Source organism: Lepisma saccharinum, chromosome 10 (assembly GCF_977018435.1).
Source record: "Lepisma saccharinum chromosome 10, izLepSacc3.1, whole genome shotgun sequence".
Lineage (NCBI taxonomy): Eukaryota > Metazoa > Arthropoda > Insecta > Zygentoma > Lepismatidae > Lepisma > Lepisma saccharinum.
The window spans coordinates 48,141,967-48,165,232 of record NC_139238.1 but is presented as its reverse complement, the minus strand read 5'-3'; the positions used below and the strand labels follow the sequence as shown (position 1 = coordinate 48,165,232).

Genomic DNA, 23,266 nt, shown 5'->3' with positions numbered 1-23,266 from the left:
ATTGTTCAAGTATTAGGATCTAAAATCTTGAGGGTGTAATGATGCGATCATTACTGGATCCTTTTTTACGTTATAAATTGTGTATGGCTATGTCTATGTCCTGTACGTTTGAGTTCTTGGCCGTTGGGGAGTGGTAAGTTTCCAGTAACGGTTTAGGCCATTAGCGGGGCCTATAAAAGGAAGGGAAGGGAGCAGTCGGCCTCGGATATTTGGCGGAGTACAGCAATGTAAGAGGTATCTTTTTTTCTGAGGGAAGCGGCTGGGCGAGCATTCTTTCCTTACTATATGAACCGACGGCGGGGATGTTAACTTTCTTTCTTTTAATACACACACTTTCTCTTTTCACATTATTCCAATAGTTTATTTCATGTGGGAAACCGGGTACACAACACACATACCTTCAGCCACCTTTTTTGGTACTGAGGGTTATATTTTTTTTTACTCGTGGAGCCAGTGGCTACGCGAGTCTACACACTCTCTTCGGGAAGGGGGGGACAGGGTACACCGGAATGTAGATTTTGCGAATAACGGCCAAGAATTAACTTCTGTAAATATATTATGAATAAACCTATATATATCTAGAAGGAAATGGGCGTTAAGCTATAATTTGAAGAAGTACGTGTCTATTGCCTAAACTAGCATCCACAGAACTTCAGGTACTGCAAGTTTTGAACCTCGGGATAAGGATTCAAAAATGTATGGTAATGTATATTGTGTATGTTGCTGAGAATTAGCTTAAAAGCACAAACTATACCGCTACAAGGGAGACTGAGTATCTCGGACACTAAATTTCGGTCACTTACCGATTGTACAGAGGTCTGTCTCGTCTCGTCTATACAAGTATCGAAGAGAGTGGTCTCGTTTTGAGAACGATCCTTACAAAGCTGTCTCGTTCTCGAGATTAATACTTTTTCTTTGTCTCGTTATCTTTTTCAAAATTTTGAAAGCTTATGTGCTTAGGACAGATGGGGAGGGAAGCTCTGTAAACTTTCAGATCTTTCGCAATTCTTCACTGAAGGGGCTTCAGTTGAAGCATGTTTAGACCTATTTATATGTTATTTTAAGCTACAAGCGGGATTGAAATCGTAATTGATATTAGAAATAAGTTTATATTGCTAGTGATAGTACATTAACTCTGAAGTTCCTACCGTGAACAAAATTGGCAAATAATTATTTAAGTTCTTTTCTGCACCTATAGAAAAATCAGGACTGCACAGTTTTAAGTGAAATTTTTAAAATTTTTAAAATGTGCGTTGTGCCGTCACATTGACAAAAATGAATGAAATTGAAGTAGTACTTAATTCGACTTATCATCGAAATCAGGCGACTGCCTCAAGAAATCTGTTCGCGTATCAATTTTGATAATTTCCTGAAGTAGATTTTAGAAGCATGTTCAGTTTATACGTATAAACGTATCTTCTTATCGCAATATCCTCTGGACAACTTCTTGAGAACGAAATAAATCAAACAGTTATTGTTTGCGACGTGACCCTGAACTAACCATTTGGTCGTAAACATTTACTGCCATCCTAATTACAGTGGAATGTATTAAAGTATGATAAATGCAGAGAACTTTTCAGATTGTGGTCAATTTAAGAACCTCTCTTGTTTATATAATTTCAAGAAAATTCAGGTCATTTAGTAGGTACAGTGTTGTAACTAAAACTTAAAGCAGTGTAGTACAGAGGGGAGCCTAAAAGTATGGAAGGATCATAATAATAATTCATCTCGTAGACCGTGGACTTATATAATTTGTTCGTTTTCAAGTAGAGGTTGGAAAACGACGAATCCGTGATCGGTTCAGTCGTGTTCTGCTGACATCCCAAGGTGTCAAAAGGTAACCAATGAGAATCAGAGACACCCTGTTGTCAAACCTCGTTAGCGAGGCTTGTTGAAGAACCCTGTCTTGCCGGCCTCCGTGGCGGAGTGGTTAGCACATCGCGCTACGACACCAGGGATCCCGGCCTGGGCATGGGTCTTTCTTCATCAATTTCATCATATCATCATTCATTCCCATCTTCGCGATTAGCCAAAAGTGTCATGAAGGAGATGTGAAATAAACAAATTCAATGAATCAATCAAGAACCCTGTTACGAGTTGCCCCTTTGTTAGTCCTGGGGAAAATAGCTAACGAAGGACATTGACATTTTACTTGCCTTTAACGTTTTCAGTCCAACCAACCAACCAATACCTGTCACTTGTAAACAAACCTACAGAAATAAATGCATCTTTTCGCACCGAAGTGACACAACACGCTGTATGCGTGTCATTCGGACTGAGCTGTTTCCTCAAGAATGTGTGTAACGAGTGCACTCACGGTCCCCGAAATGACGTGTCAATCATCCCCCGGCACGGGGCCAAACGTCGTTATGCGTACGGGAAACCGGTCGTGACTCACGGTCCAGTTATCAAGTTCGGTACTGAGACGGTCGTTTATTGTCATACTATTGCGAGGCGGAGATTAATACCTTGAAAGGTTACACTGTTTTGTTTACCTTTGATATGTAGATTCGAACAATCATAAAACACTAATAGCATAATATCCGGTACCTGAAAAACGTCAAATAACAACACTGACGAACGGTAAAAAAGTGAATATATATTGTAACAACAAAAAATATTGCAATCAACAACTGTTTACAAAGCCTCCTCACTCTCTCAACATTCACTCTATCTCTCTTTCACACACATGAGGTATTTTTACATGTGAGGTATGGATACAAATCATGGATCTCATTAACATATCATTTCTCTTTAGTTTTAAACCTTAATGTGAATTTAGGGCATTTGTCTGCCAGCTCCTGTGCTCTTTTAAATTAACTTAAGTGCCAGCCCTCGGAAAGCGGTTAACTAAGACAACTGGGTCGGCGTGGTTAAATCTTTCGTTCGAATGAGCGTATGCATCGAGTCGTAAGCACGACATTATACAAGTTTCTCGGACGGCGGTATTACACATAAGCCTCTCTCGTCCAATGAGAACAACTACACAATTACATAGGGATGCAAAAACTTAATTGGCTCCAGCTGCCGGAATACACTAATCAATCGTCGGCGCGAGCAAAAATTACCTTAAAAACCACTATGCAACAAATAATACTATTTCACGCACACGACCTTGCAATAAAAACAACTACGCTTTCCACAATTAAAAAGGACTCATCAGTCAACTATTGACAAGTTAAATGGCGCGACGGGGCGGTCGGTTACACAAGAAATGGAGCACACTTTGACAATTTACACTAAGTATTAAAGAAATGAAATGGATCTTCTAACGCTGAATGCAGGCAATTAAATTAGAACATCTGAACATGAAATTACCCTTTTTTATAACAATACCAAAACAATTTTTAGACGCGGAAGTTAGGTTTGGGTTTTCCTGAGTAACTTTGCAAATAAGTGAGACTTCGGCGTTAACTGTACGGTGTTGATACTAACGACGCACGTTTACATGGACATAAGACCCTCTGAAGTATACTGTACCAGACTCTGCTACATGACGTGGTCCTTCATCTCCCCTGGACGCGGGACTTGCACACGGTTCCTTTGTGGCGAAATTGTCCTCCGAGGTCGATCGCGACGAAGAATAATTGCGACGATATGGTGTACTTGCACCTCCTCAGAACTTCGGGCGTTCCTCTTGTCACTAGCGTCGGGTGTACGTGGTCACGCGTCGGTTCGGAATCTCTCTGGTCACGGGCTTCGATTCGGCGTCGTTCTGGAAGCGTCGTTCTGGAGTCGTCCTTCAATCTCTCCCTCTGGCTTCGATCGGCGTCGTTCTGGAGTCGTCCTTCAATCTCTCTCTCTGGTGACGGGCTTCGATCGGCGTCGTTCTGAAGACGTCCTTCGGGCTTTGGGCAGTGTTTGGCTTTGATGTCGTCTTTGGCGTTGGCTGACTGGCTTCATCGGAAGATGGCGATGCATCGTTGCGGGGTCAGGGAAGTCGACAGACTCCCTTCTCAATCTCCTTTAGCCGCCCATGATTATGTAGTTAACGCTTGGCAAAAACAAATCACCGCGTAATCTTCACCAAAATAAGGCGCACACTGGTAAAACTCTATCTGCAACTCGCTCGCGGTACGTAAGGAAACAAAGTCCACGGACACAAAACAATAATCACGCGAGAGCGTAGCGTGGAGATGCTCTCTCGGTGAAATCCGGGTAAAAACTGTGTCTGGAATCATAGTACTGCCTATATATAAGAGATTCGAATTCTTCCGTTGAAAAGGACGCTCTAGTGGCTTGGCTTCTCTTTCAGAGGGATGGAAATGACCTCTCTCCATTGTCTTGAAACGCGGTCAGCGACGCGTCCTGGATCCTTGCAGACTTGAGCTCCAGCTGGATTTCCTGGTCATCCGTGAACATGGATTCGAACGCCTGCTGCGACTCAAGCCCGGTAGCGGCGAAAGTAATCTTTCCTTATCTCCGCGTTGGTGCAAATATGTCATGTTCTAAGCGGCGGCTGTCACTCAAGAAAAACCCTTCTCCCAACTCCCGACGTCTGGCTCGGATACAAGTTTATCCACAAAATAAGATCAAACCTCACACTTTCATGTCTGTGCATAAAATGAATCAATAAACAAAAAATAATTTATATCGAACTGCGTTTCACATGTCACTAGATACCGTGACATCTCGCCCTCCTTCCGATCAAAAAATTCTGTAGGCGAATAAAATTTTTTTACTAATCAGGGGCATGAAATTTTGACTACAAATTTTTTAACACCCTGTACAAGAAAAGTAAACCAGTTCGATAACACAACACATGATATAAATGATACCTCCAATTTACATAATAAATATACGTATTATACACTCTGGGTATGGCGCAATGTTATTTTATACTTCTAAAATGGCGCGATGTCGGTTAACCATGTTTCGCCATCCCATTCCTCCCTTCGGCGCTGACGACCTGACGGCCCCTGCTGTGGAGACGTGTTGCTGGGATTCGGCCCGTTCGCGTTTCGCGTCGGGCTCCTTTGAACCCTCGGCGGGCTGCGCCTTGTGTGTCCGTTGTCAGAACGCGGGCTCTCCGGTCTACTGTCGGGGTGACGTTGATAATAACCATTGTTCACTCGACCGTTGTAAAAGTTGTTGTCGCCGCCGTTGCCATGGTGACCCGGCGAACTGTAAGTCTGACCACCTCGACGTCTCTGTCCCCGATTCTGGTGTCTCTGTCGCGGCGAAGGCGGATCATCTCGAAACTGGCGAACTTCGGCTCCTGGAGCGCGTTGCTGTCCATCGTACCTCCTCTGGACGAAATGAACGCGCGGGTGCTTGTTTCCCCGGTTTCCTTCATCCTCCGGTCGCCTTCTTTTGGTCCATCTGTCACTCCGCGTCCTCTCGCGTTCCTCTTCGCACTGGTTTAGGTTCTCGAGCGTGAGCGACATGGCCTCTGCATCGAAAACGCACGCCCCGTTGAGATGCCGTCTTATCTCTTGCGGGTAATGATAAATTAGGGCCGCAATTATCTCTGACGTGGTCATCTGTGGCTGGAGAGCTTGGAACTCATTGAACTTACGCCAGAAATATTGTGCAAAAGTAAGTCCCCCATTCCTGTCGTACCTCTCGTTCCTCAGCTGGATGAGCATCCTTTCCACTTGCATAGGGCGTTGAAAGTGTGTCAGGAACGCTTCCCTAAACGCCGAGTATGAATGAAAGTGTCTTTCATTCCGAACCAGCCAGTTCTTTGCCCGATCTTGCATTAGGCCTTTCAGCACGAGTAGTCGCTCCCCATCCGCAAGTCCTAACTCCCGCGCTGTTGCTTCGAATTCCTCGACGAAAGCAGACGGCAATATCCTGTCGGCCCCGGAGAACTTCTTGAAATGTTTCTTATATTCCGGCGGGAACAGAGCCCTCCGCGCCGGTGCTGGTTCAGATCGTATATCTTCCCGGCTTGAAGTTTGGGCTTCGAACGGTCGCGGCGATGGAAGATGTAGTCCAGGTTCTACTTCGATTCCTCCGTTGACAAGCGTAGCCGGCCTTGCGTCACTCGCGCGCCTTGAAGATGAGGGGACCGCAGCTGGCTGTGGTGACGTCATAGCTGCCGGTTCTCGCGATGATCCCGGGACGTCAGCTACGTTCAATTGTTGCAGTTTATCCTCGATTTCCTTTATCTTGTCGGAATTCCCTTCCGCTATGCTCGCTGCTCGCCGCACTTGTCGCTCGAGGGCATCGTTGCTCCGATTGCAGGCCGTCTCCAGCTGTGCACACTGCTGGCCGATGTGTTGCAAAGCTCCTTCCTGTTCACGCACGCTCTGCGCCAGTGTTGCCACCTTGGCTTCCTGTTCATTGATGCGAGCGTCGGTCCTGGCGATCCTGGATTCGATTCGAGCCTCGGATTCTTGGATCGTCTGAAGGAGTTGTTGCGTTATTTCTTCTCCGGAGGCGCGAACCGTCCCTTGGAGGCGTTCTTCCATCCCTCGTGAGTCGGTCTGTATCCTGGTCTCCAATCCCTGGATGTTCGTCTGGACCTCGGTCTGCAATGTGGTTTCCAATCCCTGGATGTTGGCTTGCATCCTGGTTTCCATTCCTTGCATGTTGGTCTGCATTCCCTGGAGCATCTGGAGAACCAGCTGGAATTGGTTGGCACCACTGCCACTTCCTACGTCATCTCCTTGTTCCTTGCTGTGGTCATCGTCCGCACGTGATGTACCCCCCTGGGCACTTGGTATCTCCATTTCCCTTTCCAGCGGGCCCTTGCACTGAAGACAAACCGGTCTGGCCCCCTCGCTGTCGATTTCGAAATCAGCAAATTCCTTTCCACAAGCCTCGCAAACCATCATGACGTCACTCTTGTTCAAACAGTCTATACGACGATTTCTTAATCTCATGAAGGCCTTTCGCTAAATATCTGCTCGAGTTTCTGTCGCACTTTGGAACAGTTACGCAAACTTACGCGAGCTCACACAAAATGTGAATTACAAATCGATACATAAAAAGAAAAAGGAGGTCCGTCGGGAATCCCTTATCCCGCAACTCAGCCTGATGCCATAAATTATGCCAACAACCAAAAAAAAGTACACAAAAAGTACATAAAAAATGCCCTATGCAGCTGCCCTTGCTGCTTTCGCCGAAAAAAATATCTGCCCTATTGTTACCAATTACGCCCAATAACGTGTCCTTACACGTGAACATACGACAAATACATCAAAATAACCCTCGAAATACAAAACGAAAAAACACACAAATAACCAGGAACCTAACACAAGAATTTTATGCGTGACGTATACAACAATGAAATTTCTACCGCTCTCGCAATCTGGTTTTCTTGAAAAGGAATGACAAAAGTTGCCGTCCCATGTTCGCGGCGCCAAATGTAACGAGTGCACTCACGGTCCCCGAAATGACGTGTCAATCATCCCCCGGCACGGGGCCAAACGTCGTTATGCGTACGGGAAACCGGTCGTGACTCACGGTCCAGTTATCAAGTTCGGTACTGAGACGGTCGTTTATTGTCATACTATTGCGAGGCGGAGATTAATACCTTGAAAGGTTACACTGTTTTGTTTACCTTTGATATGTAGATTCGAACAATCATAAAACACTAATAGCATAATATCCGGTACCTGAAAAACGTCAAATAACAACACTGACGAACGGTAAAAAAGTGAATATATATTGTAACAACAAAAAATATTGCAATCAACAACTGTTTACAAAGCCTCCTCACTCTCTCAACATTCACTCTATCTCTCTTTCACACACATGAGGTATTTTTACATGTGAGGTATGGATACAAATCATGGATCTCATTAACATATCATTTCTCTTTAGTTTTAAACCTTAATGTGAATTTAGGGCATTTGTCTGCCAGCTCCTGTGCTCTTTTAAATTAACTTAAGTGCCAGCCCTCGGAAAGCGGTTAACTAAGACAACTGGGTCGGCGTGGTTAAATCTTTCGTTCGAATGAGCGTATGCATCGAGTCGTAAGCACGACATTATACAAGTTTCTCGGACGGCGGTATTACACATAAGCCTCTCTCGTCCAATGAGAACAACTACACAATTACATAGGGATGCAAAAACTTAATTGGCTCCAGCTGCCGGAATACACTAATCAATCGTCGGCGCGAGCAAAAATTACCTTAAAAACCACTATGCAACAAATAATACTATTTCACGCACACGACCTTGCAATAAAAACAACTACGCTTTCCACAATTAAAAAGGACTCATCAGTCAACTATTGACAAGTTAAATGGCGCGACGGGGCGGTCGGTTACACAAGAAATGGAGCACACTTTGACAATTTACACTAAGTATTAAAGAAATGAAATGGATCTTCTAACGCTGAATGCAGGCAATTAAATTAGAACATCTGAACATGAAATTACCCTTTTTTATAACAATACCAAAACAATTTTTAGACGCGGAAGTTAGGTTTGGGTTTTCCTGAGTAACTTTGCAAATAAGTGAGACTTCGGCGTTAACTGTACGGTGTTGATACTAACGACGCACGTTTACATGGACATAAGACCCTCTGAAGTATACTGTACCAGACTCTGCTACATGACGTGGTCCTTCATCTCCCCTGGACGCGGGACTTGCACACGGTTCCTTTGTGGCGAAATTGTCCTCCGAGGTCGATCGCGACGAAGAATAATTGCGACGATATGGTGTACTTGCACCTCCTCAGAACTTCGGGCGTTCCTCTTGTCACTAGCGTCGGGTGTACGTGGTCACGCGTCGGTTCGGAATCTCTCTGGTCACGGGCTTCGATTCGGCGTCGTTCTGGAAGCGTCGTTCTGGAGTCGTCCTTCAATCTCTCCCTCTGGCTTCGATCGGCGTCGTTCTGGAGTCGTCCTTCAATCTCTCTCTCTGGTGACGGGCTTCGATCGGCGTCGTTCTGAAGACGTCCTTCGGGCTTTGGGCAGTGTTTGGCTTTGATGTCGTCTTTGGCGTTGGCTGACTGGCTTCATCGGAAGATGGCGATGCATCGTTGCGGGGTCAGGGAAGTCGACAGACTCCCTTCTCAATCTCCTTTAGCCGCCCATGATTATGTAGTTAACGCTTGGCAAAAACAAATCACCGCGTAATCTTCACCAAAATAAGGCGCACACTGGTAAAACTCTATCTGCAACTCGCTCGCGGTACGTAAGGAAACAAAGTCCACGGACACAAAACAATAATCACGCGAGAGCGTAGCGTGGAGATGCTCTCTCGGTGAAATCCGGGTAAAAACTGTGTCTGGAATCATAGTACTGCCTATATATAAGAGATTCGAATTCTTCCGTTGAAAAGGACGCTCTAGTGGCTTGGCTTCTCTTTCAGAGGGATGGAAATGACCTCTCTCCATTGTCTTGAAACGCGGTCAGCGACGCGTCCTGGATCCTTGCAGACTTGAGCTCCAGCTGGTTTTCCTGGTCATCCGTGAACATGGGTTCGAACGCCTGCTGCGACTCAAGCCCGGTAGCGGCGAAAGTAATCTTTCCTTATCTCCGCGTTGGTGCAAATATGTCATGTTCTAAGCGGCGGCTGTCACTCAAGAAAAACCCTTCTCCCAACTCCCGACGTCTGGCTCGGATACAAGTTTATCCACAAAATAAGATCAAACCTCACACTTTCATGTCTGTGCATAAAATGAATCAATAAACAAAAAATAATTTATATCGAACTGCGTTTCACATGTCACTAGATACCGTGACATGTGAACCATGTCGCCTCTCTCTGTTGGTCGCGCATGTGCAGTATATGTCTTTGTCGCTTCTATCTGAAAACTCCCTAAAGTTCAAACACAAGAAGCAAAGGCATGGATTACGCTTGACAAGTTCGCCTCGAGGTATAAGAGGTGACGTTTTGTGAAATCAACCAAATAGCAACCTCAGTCTCATGTAATGTAATACACCGTGGACTGCGTCTTGCAGACTAATGATGGACTCACAATCAGTAAAATCCTCTGCGAGGTTTGTGATGTGTCCATGTGTGTTTGTGATTGCCTTCATCCATTTCAGCCTATCACCATTCATCTTCATCTTCGCGATTAGCCAAAAGTGGCAGAGATTCAATATATCACGAGAGAGACTTAGGGTGTTGATATAAGCACAAACTTATGCAAACAAGAAACAATTAAAGTTCGGGCCTTTTCATCTCTTACTTCTGTTTTCCTCTATTTGCTCTTAAAACATAGTTTAATACCATTTAGATGTTACGTGTCTTTTCTCTGTCTGCTGTAGGACTTCCCCCATGGCGTAGTGGTAACATCGCTGCGTAATCAAGGAGACCCGGGTTCAATACCCGGTGGAGGCACATAGTGGTTCTGATTCCAGTTTAAACTGTATGTCCTGTCCCGATTAGCATATCTGTGCGTAAAGTAGACTTAAACCAAGAACTCAAACTATGTCCTCTGTAAGAACGAAGCCAAGTTTCGGGAATCATTTTGTACAGTCACAGACATTTCTGGGTTGTAACGATACCATTTATTTTGTATAATACTGTTACAACCCATAAATGTCCGTGACTGTACCATGCCATTCAAGGTCATCACAAATATATACAAATTACAAATAACCACAACGATGACAAGCTTTGTACGAAAGATTATGAATAGCAATTTTAATTATATAGGCCTACTTTTACTTTATCCGGTGACAACTGTACAATCACCGGCAATAAAAATGGGACACCTAGATCTTGAAGTACTCGCTTCCCTACAAGGCGCTATGCGTGTTGCCTAACTCTACGGCGATAAGTGGATTTTTAATAGCAAACCGGTTGAAGAACTCCACACCTCTAGGTAGGATTGTGGGAGGGAGACTGGCAGTCGGGAGATAGGCCTAGGCCCTTTCGAGGGCTGTCGAGCCTTGGGTTATTATTTTATTTTATTTGTTTAAAAAATAATTATTACCAGATATTTCAATAACACAAGATGGAAAGGGAGTTTCGGAAAAGAATAATAGATGGCAGCACAATATAAAATAATATAAGTAAATTATTGGAGGGTATATATATCGACATAGCGAAAATATAAATGTAGTGAAGAAAGAAAGTCAGGAAGTCTGAACAACATGTAGATTCAGGTGATAGATGGAAAAGAAAATAGAAGTGGTTTTCATTATTCAACAAGTTAAAGTTTGTAGTCAGTAATACGCATAAAGTAGTACTCAACAAAGTAGAAATTTAGGGGGACTAGAAGTAGAAGCTAAAACACCAATTATTGTCATTATTGTTACCATACTTCCGAGTAAGACATTTTCGAATTTACTGCTCCATCATAATACACACGTTGCAAAATCTTGTAAGAATTTGAGCTAAGAGATTTGTGTTATTTTTATAGCATTATACAGGGAGTCCATAAAGTCCTGCAGGAAACTAAAACTCTATAACTTGAAAACTATTAAGTTTATTAACAAAAAAATTGTGTGTACTTACAGCAAGGTTCATAGTTTTTTCCTAATTGTTAAGTTTCATCTCCAAACCTCCAATTGTGCACCATTCACGTCCAAGCACTGTTGCAGTCTTTTTCCGAAACCGAGAATTGCGTGCTGAAAGTGCTCGTCTGGGATATTCAGAATCACATCACTTTATTTTGTCCTTCAGCTCGTCCAGTTTAGCTGGTTTTTGTGAATACACTCGGTGTTTACATTTTCCCACAGTAATCGCAAGGTGGCAAGTCTGGTGATCTTGCAGGCCAAGGCGTGAGTCCTCTTCGGCCAATCCATCTCATGTCACAGTCTTCGTATATCAGCTCGTGTACAAATTTTAACTTGTAGGGCCGGGCCTTCACCTTCTTGCGTAGAATCTTGTGTAACGTTGACTTCGTTATTCCCAGTTCCAAGGATCTTCGTTTCAGCAATTTCATTGTACTCCGGCCCACGCTAAATGCATACCTACAATCAGAGCAGTGGCTCAACCACCGAATATCAGTTCTAGGTGGGGCAAGGGGGTTCAAACATTGACGGTCAAGCGTACCTTCAGAGGGCAATTACCGCCCAGAACTTCAAATTTTATGCAAATAAAAATACGCTTCGCTCGCAATACTTCCTTTTCTTAGTCTTATCAAGTTCAGAACCGTAGCTAGGGGACGGCGGGAGACGGCCCTGGGTGCCGGAGACTGGGCCTATAGCTTAAAGTGGGTTTCGAACCACTATGTGTCACCACTGGGTATCGAACCCGGGACCCCTTGATCACAAGGCGACGATGTTACCACTACACCATCGGAGAGGCACAAAGTTGTAAATGATATAATGCCATGGTGTTCCGTGAAATTATTTGCGCCATATTAAATTAATATTGATTTCACCCTGCAAAAACATTGGATCCAAAAAGTTTCTTTCTTGCTTCTCTCGCAATTTATATTTGTTCGCTGAAATGCTTGTAAATCACCATACAGAGAAATAAGACTTGTCTTAATTGATTTTCTTTTAAATGCATGAACAATTGTTTTGAGGAAAGGGAGCGTGCACATTTGAGAGACAATTTATGTAATTTTTGCTGTTGGTTTATTGTGAGATTGATGAATTTTTTGTGTAATATATTTAAATAATGTATGCTGTATATACGTAATATTTATTAAAGAATCTTTGAGTGTGTACACAATTTAGTGCCAACGTCACTCCACGTTGCATATATGTGAAACATATATCGTGCATGAAAGTTATGTTAATGTAAAAAATAATTATGTGTTTGTAATGCATTTATCAAGCATTTTCTGTGTTTCAAAAGTAATGTATGAGCTTGTTTTCCGTTATTAATGTGAAATTGAACGCGTTAAAAAAATAATTCAAATCGTTTGTTCGAACACAAATGCTTTAGCACTAACTTCTACCCTCTTTTTGCGTAATTTACCAGGATAATAACGTCTTTGAAACTACCACTACTAATAGTAATAATAATGTTGGTCCTGGGTTCGAATCCCGGCTTGGGCATGGATGTTTGTGAGTATCCATTCATCATTTTCATCATGCCATCACTCATCCCCAGCTTCGCAAATTAGTCAAAAGTGGCACAAGAAGCAAAGTAAAATGAAGCAAATCAATAATAATAATAATAATAATGTTATAATAACATTATTAGTAACATTGTTATAATTAACATTATTATTATTATTGGCACGTTTATCCTGGTTCTTGCCTCCTCCCAGACAAAAATTCGTTGTTGCGCCTCTGATTAAAGAGAGTATTTTCATTTGTCTGTGCTACAATAAACGTAACGTTTATTGTAGTTACTTAAAGTTTTCTTATTTAAAACAGTACATATGTAACATGGTCAAGTTTTCTTTTTATTATTGTGAGTGGAAAGTGGGAGACCAGGGTGGAAAGCTTGACGTCCACTTATACGCCGGAAACGCGCAACAGTGGTCGACAACCCATAAGATAACCTGCAGACTTCTGGCACGGAAATTCCGGCTCCCGTTCCGCGCTTTTCCCAGTAGAGGGCGTTACATCATTTGATTTCAATAGGACCAGACAACAGAAGTTCTGTTGCCGGATATTTCCGTGGTTCGCCGCGTCCCAGTGGTTATAAAGCTTTAGAGATGGCAGGGTGGAAAGTGTGTGGGAGGGGGGGCTCCAAAATTCCACCTCGCCTCAGTTGCAGTCAACAGTAAAACAAGATATTGTCACTGTCATAGCACCGTAACTTTCCAGAAGCTAAGTACGGGGCGAGAAATTTAACCCAATTCGAAAGTTGACTGATAAAAAAGAAAATTCGCCCTCTGTTCAAGTACAGCCAATACATTTATGGGCAAAGCACCAGAAGCAACACGTAGGAAAGGAACTATTTCTCAGATGTCTTGAAGTTTTGTTTACAGTAACTTTATTCTTGCAGTGGATTGATGATAGTAGAATAATAATAACAGTGATTGTTTACAACTCATTTAACTGTTTCACATTGTTGTCTTTGCAGTATGTTTGAACCCTTCCGAAGAATACGCAACCAAAGTGTCCAACAGTCCGCTTCCCGCATTTTCCCAGCGGCTGTCCAGCTTCAACTCCTCAACGGCTGGGGGAATCCACGGCTTGTCTCGGAACGGCCTCTCCACCTACTCCACATACAATTCCGACATTGGGCCGGTCACGTGGGGCACTGGCTACGCTGACGGGGCGTCGGCCATCCCTTACAGCGTCGTCGGCGGCCAGAACAGCCTCGCGAGGAGGACGACGTCGATGCCAGGGTTGCCAGGAAGTAAGTAAACTCACTATTTTGCAGATACTTTTTCTTAATGGATGTTTTTGCATGCTTTTGCCGATATTTATTTCTTCGATATGTGCACGAGAAATTTGATTTCAGCGTCAAGAGTTGCAAGACGGTGGTGCTGCACACGTTGAGTTTAAAATGCAAGCAAGCAATCCGCGTTCTATTTCAGGTATATTGGACATTCCTTTGATGTATAAAGCTGTATCTCACTCACTACTAATTGATTGCAGTTTGAGACCGAATGTTACCAATTAATTCGTTAATTGACCACCTAGTGGTTAAATTTCAAAGCTTCGGCCATGGGAGAGTATCGTTAACTCTGGATCTATGGAACTCAATTGGGACTGTGAACCTAACCCAGTAACCCCGTTTATTGTAAGTAGTAAATAGGTGAAAACCATTATGATGTGTGCTTGGCGTCTTCTTTCTGTTTCCTTATTGTACGTCTGCGACTCAAACTGCAATTCGACCAGACACCTGGCGGGAAAAATTGCAACCATATTTCTGGAGTCTCAATTCGGACGACTTCAACGGCCTAGAAAGGCGACGGGAATAACGGAAGCCGACACGGCCCTGATCTGGTTTCCCCATTTTTACGAGTAAACATGTTTTTGTTGTATGTTTTTTATCGCTGGGTGTATAATTTTTGTACAATTCAACTAAATATATCAATTTCGAAAGTTGTTTAACAATCAGAGCATAGCCTGTTAATAAGAGGCTTATTGTAGCATTATCTAAAAGGATAAGCAAGAAAATCGACGAGCGCCAACAATACTTTTGACTTTAAAAAAACAGCTAAATAAACGGAGCACACAAATAGTCCACACGAAACCATTCCAATTTTTTTTCACACATAATTATACACCTACTGGCAACTATGGAAGAATGAACACACTCACACCACCTAGCGGTTGAATTTCAAAGTTTCGGCCATGAGAGAGTGTCGTTAACGGAAATGAAGTTAAGTTATGGATGTAATCTATTTCTTTCAATTTTGTAAGATGGACTTAAGTTCGCCCAGTAAGGTCTATTGAGAATAATCCCGAGTAAGGTTAATATTTTAACGAATTAAATATCATCAAAATATGCAAAAATATAGAAAGGCGCACATCACCTAAAATTCTCAGAAGTTTGCCCTTAAATATAAAAAAACATAGTCACCAACAACATCATAAATTTCTAACTACAGTAATAGTTCTTTTCTCTGCTGGGATGAATTATAATAATGTAACAATAAGAAGGAGAGAAGGGAATCAAGTAAAAAAATATGCATTTTTTTCATTCCAAATATCATTACCACATATGCTGAGTATTTTCCCACACTTCTTTATAGTTCGCTACATGGGCCCTGGGTTGCAATGTACGAGGGAGTATCAAAATTTCGTGCAATCTCCTGGAAGGAAACAAACCAGAAACCCCCTCGGATATGTGTATTGTACAATGGCCCTTCTAGGTTAAGCACACAATTTTTTGTCTGTTTTGGATGTTTATTGCTATCCTTTTTTACATGTGAATAAAGGAAGGTGTCATGATTGACAAAATTCAGGCACGGAGCGTCATCAAATTCCTGCATCTCCAGGGGAGCTGGATGAAGAGGATTTTTTCAGCAGACTGGTTACAATGGACGAAAGCTGGATCTACCTTTATGACCCAGAAACAAAGGAGATGAGTAAGCAGTGGAAACACAGCTCCGCACCGCCCCCCAAAACGGCAAGAGTGCAAAGGTCAGCCTCTAAGGTGATGCTGTTAGTTTTCTAGGACTGTGAGGGAGTCATCCTGCGGACTACCTTTCACAGGGTCACACAATCACAAGTGACTATTATTGTGATCTCCTAGCTCGATTACGTGAAGAATTGAAGGTGAAAAGGTGAGGAAAGCTCAAAAAAGGAGTGCTGCTATTGGCAGACAATGCACCAGTCCATTCTGCCCATCCATCCATTTCGAAAACAGTTCAATTAGGATACGAAATTTTGCCCCACCCTCCATATTCCCCAGACCTGGCACTGAGTAACTTCTTCCTCTTTCCGGAAATGATGCGTCCACTGAAAGGACGTCACTTTGACACGAGCGATGATGAAATTTCTGAGGTGGGACAGTGGATTCAGGCCCAAAATGCAGTGTTCTATAAAAACGGCTTACGCAAGGTGAAAGACGGCTGGCAGAAATGTGTCACCAAGCATGGCGACTAAGTGGAGAAGGACTAATAGCACCATGATTTCGTACTTGTCCAAAGTTGTTTCTTTCCAGGTGATTGCACGAACTTTTTGATACCCCCTCGTACAATGACTAATTTGTGTAAATTTTCAAATGTAGATGGCAGCTATGATCGGTTCCAAAGCTTTGTTTCTGGAAAAAGCTAATATCTATTTCGACTAACTGAAGAGGAGCAAATTTAATCTTTGAAAATAGAAAGTGTAAAGAATGTGTGATGAATATGACCAACAAATTGTTAAAATATACTCACTCAAGTTGAAATGGCGAAATATTCATACATGCGCCATAACAAGACATCTTAATTTATAGTATGTGAGATCTAATCGCGATCATCAATGAAAGTGCGCATGCGCTGACTGGACGAGTCTAGTAGCAAAATAAGGGAGGGAGGACTTCTTGGTGAAGGCTGGACAGGTTGCCAACTCGTAAGAAATCGGGTTTCCAACTCGTGAAACACCGTTTTCTTATTGCAATGAATAAGTTTATGCTGTATTTCCTAATCGATTTTTCCTCTCTGTTGTAATCCCTGGGTTTCCGGCTTTGAAGATATTCTAGCTAGCCTAGAATATACGCTTCTTATGGATATGTGCAGTCATGAAAGTCCTAGTGCTGATTATGAGTATGACTTTCAAGAACAAACAATCCATATGCCAAAAAGAAATCATACAAACAAAAAAGTGGCCAAATCCGTGCTATGACTCTGACCATCCCAAAATAGAGTCCCACCTTCCCCAAATACCAGGTGCCCACCCCCACTCTCCCCACCTAATGGATCCAGAGCTGCCTTTTTTTGTGATCGCGCGGCTGCACGGTAGCGATGGGAAAGAAGTGGCCGGGCGTCGTAAATAGTGGGACGCCCGCCTATAAATAAGGAATGCGGAGTGCTCCTTATCAGGGGCTTGGCACGGCCGACACTGCACTGCACTTTCGCGGGAGAGGGCGCCTGCTGCGTTTGCGTGGGTGGATCTGGCAGGGTGGCTACGCGAAGGGGTTCTCTAGGCTGGTGTTTCACACGGCCGCCACCTCTGCAGGGGTTTGGAGAATTGAAAAATGTCAGCCAGTACTTATAATATCGAATACTTGCTCACTGCCCTTATTGTTTCCAAGCAGAAGAGGTTCCAAGGGTATAATAGGTAAATTTTGCTACAAAATAAAATGAAATAATATAGTGATAGGAAGCCGCGGTGGTCCAGCTGTCGGCCTAAGTGGCGGAGTGGTCAGCGCAGGGCATCAGAGGTACCGGGTTCGAATCCCGGCTCGGACATGGATGTTTGTGTTTGTTTGTCCTGGAAGAAATGAAATAGAGAATTGAGTAAAAAGTTATATGAGAGAAAGAAACGTGATGGGGGAAGCTGCCGCTTAGGCGCCTGTCTGCCACGCGGGAGATCCGTGTTCGATTCCCGGGCAGGATGATCTAAGGAGATTTTTCCGGCCTTGTCCCCGCATGAAGCGGCTCTGGAGCTCATCCAGCCTGAAATCAATGTATACCTGGGTGCTACCCTGGGGGGTAAAGGCTGCCGGAGGGTGGTGCTGATCACATCACCTCCAAAATGGCCGAGATCGACAATGTGGGGGGCTCTACCCCCACATCCCATAAATGTGTCTTCATGGCACCGTGCTAAATGCACGAGGAACTTTACCTTACCTATAGTGATAGGAAACCTTCGACGACTCGAATCCATGATCTCCTGTTATGAAGCACCGTCTAAAATGCCCTGAATCATGTAGGACTGTGGTATAAAATTATTTTCACACATTTCCCATTAACTTATGCTTTTTAATTATTACATAAAATCGAACAAACATTCAATACATTTTTCAGGCAACACTTGAATTTGTGAAAATTCTCTTTTTACCAAACGTTAGCTGCCTATTATTGATTAACAAATCCTTCTTTGGATCACGTAATAACCAAGCTAACCTCCGTGGCGGAGTGGTTATCACAGCGCCAAGGGTTCCGGGTTCGAATCACGGCCTGGGCCTGGATGTTTTTTGGGATTGTCCCTTCATTAATTCCATCATGTAATCTCAGTCTTCAACAAGCTGAGTCCTCAGTCTTTACAAAGTTCATTCCTGGCCTGGACAAACATTTCCCTGCTGGTCGCCTAGCAACGATCGCTGGAAGAAGACGGAAATCCCAATTTAAAAAATCCCGACTTGTTTGGCAACAGGGCTCGCTAATGACTCTGTTAGTCCTAGCTGCAGCAGCCAGAAGCGATTAGGCAAATGGTGGACTCATTTGGGCCGTGTGGTTTCCTCGCTTCCCTGACTAATTAGCATAAACAATGCAGCAATGGTCAGTGGCGGACTGGACGTTCTTTGGGCATAGGCGCCGAGTCCCCCAAATAGTAAAAGGGGGTAAGACCACCCCTCCCACTAATATCCACACTCACTTTAGATTTTATTTTGAACGGATTGTAAAATCTTTTCTTATCTAAAAGCATATCTTCGTTCAGTAAAAAACAAGCTTACCCTTCCATAGTTTGTCGTCGCCTTGTAATGGAGGGGTCCCGGGTTCGATTGCCGGTGGAGGCACAAGTGGTTTGGATCCCACTTTAAACTGTAGGTCCAGTCCCGATTAGCCTCACTGTGCATAAAGTGGACTTAAAACACCAAATAAATCACCAATCACCTACCATAGTTGTAATAGGTCGATTAGGATAGGAGGAGGTGTAAGATATCACTATACTTTCAAAGAAGTTATTTTAAAGATGAAATGTTAACTGGACATTATCCACTGTCTAAAGCTTATACTTATTCTGACGGTACATGCAGAAAGCAAAATGCTTTGATTGATTGATTAAATTAGTTAATTTTACTTCGCTCTTCTGCCAAGTTTGGCTAATCGCGAAGATGAGGATGAATGGTGATAAGATGACGAAAGATGAAGGTTCAATCAGAAACACACATTTGCCCAGACATCAGAGCTCGTTAGTTTGCAAAATGCAGTCCAGAGTGTACCGCGTAGAAGTAAGGATAGCATTTGGGTGTTTTGGTGAAGGATCACCCTTACACCTCAGAAAACTAAATTCATCAAATAGATTTGATGCAGTATTTTTTATATATTTATTATTTTTTTAAAAAAGCCAAGAACCAGGTTTACAGTTTGACGCATTTTTGTATATAGTTTGAAAATTTAATGTCAAACAGCATCATATGATGCAGGTGAGTATTTCTTTCTATGTCGAGTTGTACTTTAATTAATCAATTGATGCATTTTTGATCCACCTTTCTGCATCTTGATGATGCACTTAAACATTTGGTCTGATCTACAGACTATGCAATTTTTTTGTTACAGTGCGTGATGCGTACGTATTTGTACTGTGTTATTTTGAGTCATTTTCTGCAACTTTTGGCTAATCGATGAGGATGAGCCATGATTAGTTCAAATCGATGAAGGGACAGTCAATAACAACACCCGTGTCATGGGCGGAACTCGAACCCGGACGTTCGGTGGCGAGATCGAAAATCGACCACTTTACGCGGTCGACCACGAAGCCGGCATATTTTATAACACTTGGATTTGGTAATTTATAACGACTTTACCTCCACCGAATAATATATTTCTAGCGTACTTGTTCCTGAGATATGTTAACGGTTCTTGAATTTTATTGTATGGAACCCAGACGTCAGCGTAAGCACCAAACAGATAGGCATTCAAGTCCACTGAATTTTATATTTTTATATCTAACAGTTTATGAGAAATCGATAAGTAAGATCTGTTCTATTGTTATTAACTAGAGCAGAAAATGAATGCGACAGTCAGCACCTCATCAGCTAATACTTACAGCGTGAATAGCTTCAGTGACATCACAACATTACATTTTCTCTGTTGTTAACGTTCGATTATACCGTACATGCCAATCGAAATAATTCATGTCGCGTGATACTAGTATTCACTAGGTCTTTATTTGTAGACAATTTTAGATCTTGCTAGTTTCCCAGATATCAACAGGTCATTTTGATCGATTGTTGACTCGCACGGTCAAATGGACCGGCTGATTGAGTTTATTTGTCGTGCCGGATCAAGAAAGTGTGGGGCGTTACCCCCACACCCCCTATACGCCTTCATGGCGTGGTGCTATGCACAGGGGAGCACTTTACTTTTTTTTTTTTTTTTTTTTTTTTTTTTTGCGTTGAGTTGTTAGTTGCTATAGCGCTCGTACTTCCAGCTGGCGGCTGGTAAACAACGAATCAGCGATCAGCTGAATTCTCTTCGACTGACATCGGGCATTTTCGAGTCACAAGGTACCGAAAGGTCCTGGCGGGACGAAACAAATGAGCGTCGCGTACACAGCATGTTGCCAAAAGTATTATAAAACGGGGTGAGGCAGAGTTGATTAGCGCCGTTACGGGATAAAAGTTTTACAATAGTACACAGAGCACTGAAACACCCAAACACTGTGCAAACAAGCTAATACAAACAACTGGCAAAAACAGTCGTACACTTGGCAACGTTGCAAGGGGAGAGTGGTGTTACACCTACAGCTTTTACTTCGCAACTGAGGTTGTTGACACTCATCAAGGCACACACCCGTAAGACGATTGGTGGACAGACGTAGCAAAAAGTAGGTAGGGCCCGCGATCAGTATAGATGTATTCTTCACCGAATTTCGTACTTTGTAGATCTAGTGGTTTCTGAAATATCTATAGTTGACACGGACAAACTCGACGTTTTCACATTTTGCTGATCGGTAGTGTTAAATGATGCTACGGACGCAGAAATGCCACGGCATTTTCACCTCGAAACTATCAAGGAAATTCCTGATTAAGAGGAGTTTTAGTCGAGGATGGTTCAACCCTTTCAAAAAGCCTGCAGAAACAAAGATGGTGGGGGGAGCCGTGGAAAACATCTCCCGCAGATCCTACTTCGCAGCATCTTCCTCCTGGACCATTCCGTCTGGTTTGTATCATCCGCTCTTGGCGGCAGACCGTCCCATAAATTTCTCCGATCCCGACGTCCTGTACACCGTTATTGGAGTTGAAACAAATTGGACTATTTAGTTTGAAAGGTCCCTTCTCAAAAAGAAAGGGGGCGGTGGTGCAAGATGGGGTTATTAATAAGCACGAGAACGTTCACAAAGGTTGAGATTTTTTTTAGTTTCTTTTTTTGTTTTCACTCCACCCCTTTTTCCTCTGGGGGAACTCAAATGGGTTTGTGAGACAGCGAGCCAAAGGGTCAGGCGGAAGCTGTAAAAATCTTTTCGCCCTTCCATCAACAATATTGCCCTCGAATTGACCTCGGATGCTTTTGCGGAGATCTTGACGATACCAGCGTGATGGTTGAGTGCATTATGGGTCTTTTGGGGGACACTTGCTGTCTCCTGGAGGCTCCGGGACGAGAGGGTTGCAGCAAAGTGGTCTAAAGTGATCTGTGATTGGATCCGAATCCCTTAGCACAAGGGCTTAGCGCTGAACAGCATTATTGCCTATACCAGAGGTTCCCAATTTTTTTCGTTTCACGGCGCCCTTAGTGTTTCAAAATTTTCCCGCGGCGCCCAGGTCAGAATGTAAAGGCATATCTACTGTAAGACTTGCAACAGGGATACCCAGATGGCGCAGTGGTAGCGACGTCGCCTTGTAATCAAGGGGTCCCGGGTTCGATACCCGGTGGAGGCACATAGTGCTTCGGATCCTACTTGAAACTGTAGGTCCAGTCCCGATGATCCTTATTGTGCATAGAATGGACTTAAAACACCAAATCAATAATTAACACTTGCAACGCTCATTTAGTGTAGTTAGGTTGCTTACCTTAAGTTAAAAAATAAACACATATTTCAAATTCAGAAACATTTTACATGTAAAAAGCACTAAATAAGCACATATTTGTAACAACCATATCATTTCAGTGATATTCGAACATTTCGGGGCGCCCCTGTAAGCCCTCCTCGGCGTTCCAAGGCACCGCGGTGCACACTTTGGGAACCACTGCCCTAGACCCTTATGCTAGAACATGAGTACCAGACTATGCAGTGGGTATTCATTGATTTCGAGGTGAACATATACTGTGTGATTTATAAGAAATTTCCAGTGGAAGAATATTCCAATGTCTACTCCTGAAGCATCAAGATATTATATAATTTTTGCACATAATCTCGCCCCCCCACCAAGAGTTAATAAATATCAACCAGAGGAGGGAATGCAGAAGCAAGAGGGGGAATTCTCTCTCGTCCAACTTTAAATACTACTCTATAGACAGGGTGTTTCATAATTCCCTTCGGGATTTCGGAAGTCGGTTGCTCAGAGGCCAAGTTACCCCCGGGAATGGGGGAATGTCAGTGAAGAGTGTAAGTCCTCCAATTCGACAGACGTCAGTTCTGTAATTTTGTCCGTCTGCGGTCCACAGTCCCAGGCGATGGCACAGGCCTACCTGATCCTTTTACATCTGTAGAATCATCAAGGGATGACATAAGGAACATTTTTGTAAGGTGGTTTAAAAACTTGAATATTTACACTCTTCACTGACATTCTTCCATTCCCGGGGCTAACTTGACCTCTGAGCAACCGACTTCCGAAATCCCGAAGGGAATTATGAAACACTGTTGTGTATATACTGTTTCTAAAACCCCATTTTTGCCATTCTCATATCCGTGTATAGCTTTTCAGTGTAAAGAGACTGCAGTTAGTATTGCTATCGTTACAATTTGCCAATAGAACCTTAGGCAGACATACATATACATTGGAGTAGATTTTGATTCGGTGAGTAATGGAGAAGAAAACTCTCTCTTTGTGAGGCAAAACTACCATCTGCACATTGCAGCATGCAGTGATATGGTATGTGCGTGATGTTTCGAGCACCACGTTCGATTCCCTTTACCCGTCTCTCCTCAGAATGCCAATTATCAGAGGCTGGGCGAACCCCAGAACCGCTACATGCTGGGGCATTACTGGGAAACTTCCCACTTGAAATCACCCACCT

General features: G+C 43.2%; 1 protein-coding gene across 4 annotated transcripts in view; it reads left to right on the top strand.

Moving 5' to 3' along the window:
- Positions 1 to 23,266, top strand: part of LOC145993905 (uncharacterized) — a 337,495-nt gene that overhangs the window by 246,217 nt on the left and 68,012 nt on the right. For all 4 annotated transcript variants that reach the window (XM_083129816.1, XM_083129817.1, XM_083129815.1 and 1 more), the window contains exon 4: positions 13,843 to 14,121. In XM_083129816.1, coding sequence (XP_082985942.1) covers positions 13,843 to 14,121 — 279 coding nt within the window. The remainder of the gene's footprint in view (positions 1 to 13,842; positions 14,122 to 23,266) is intronic.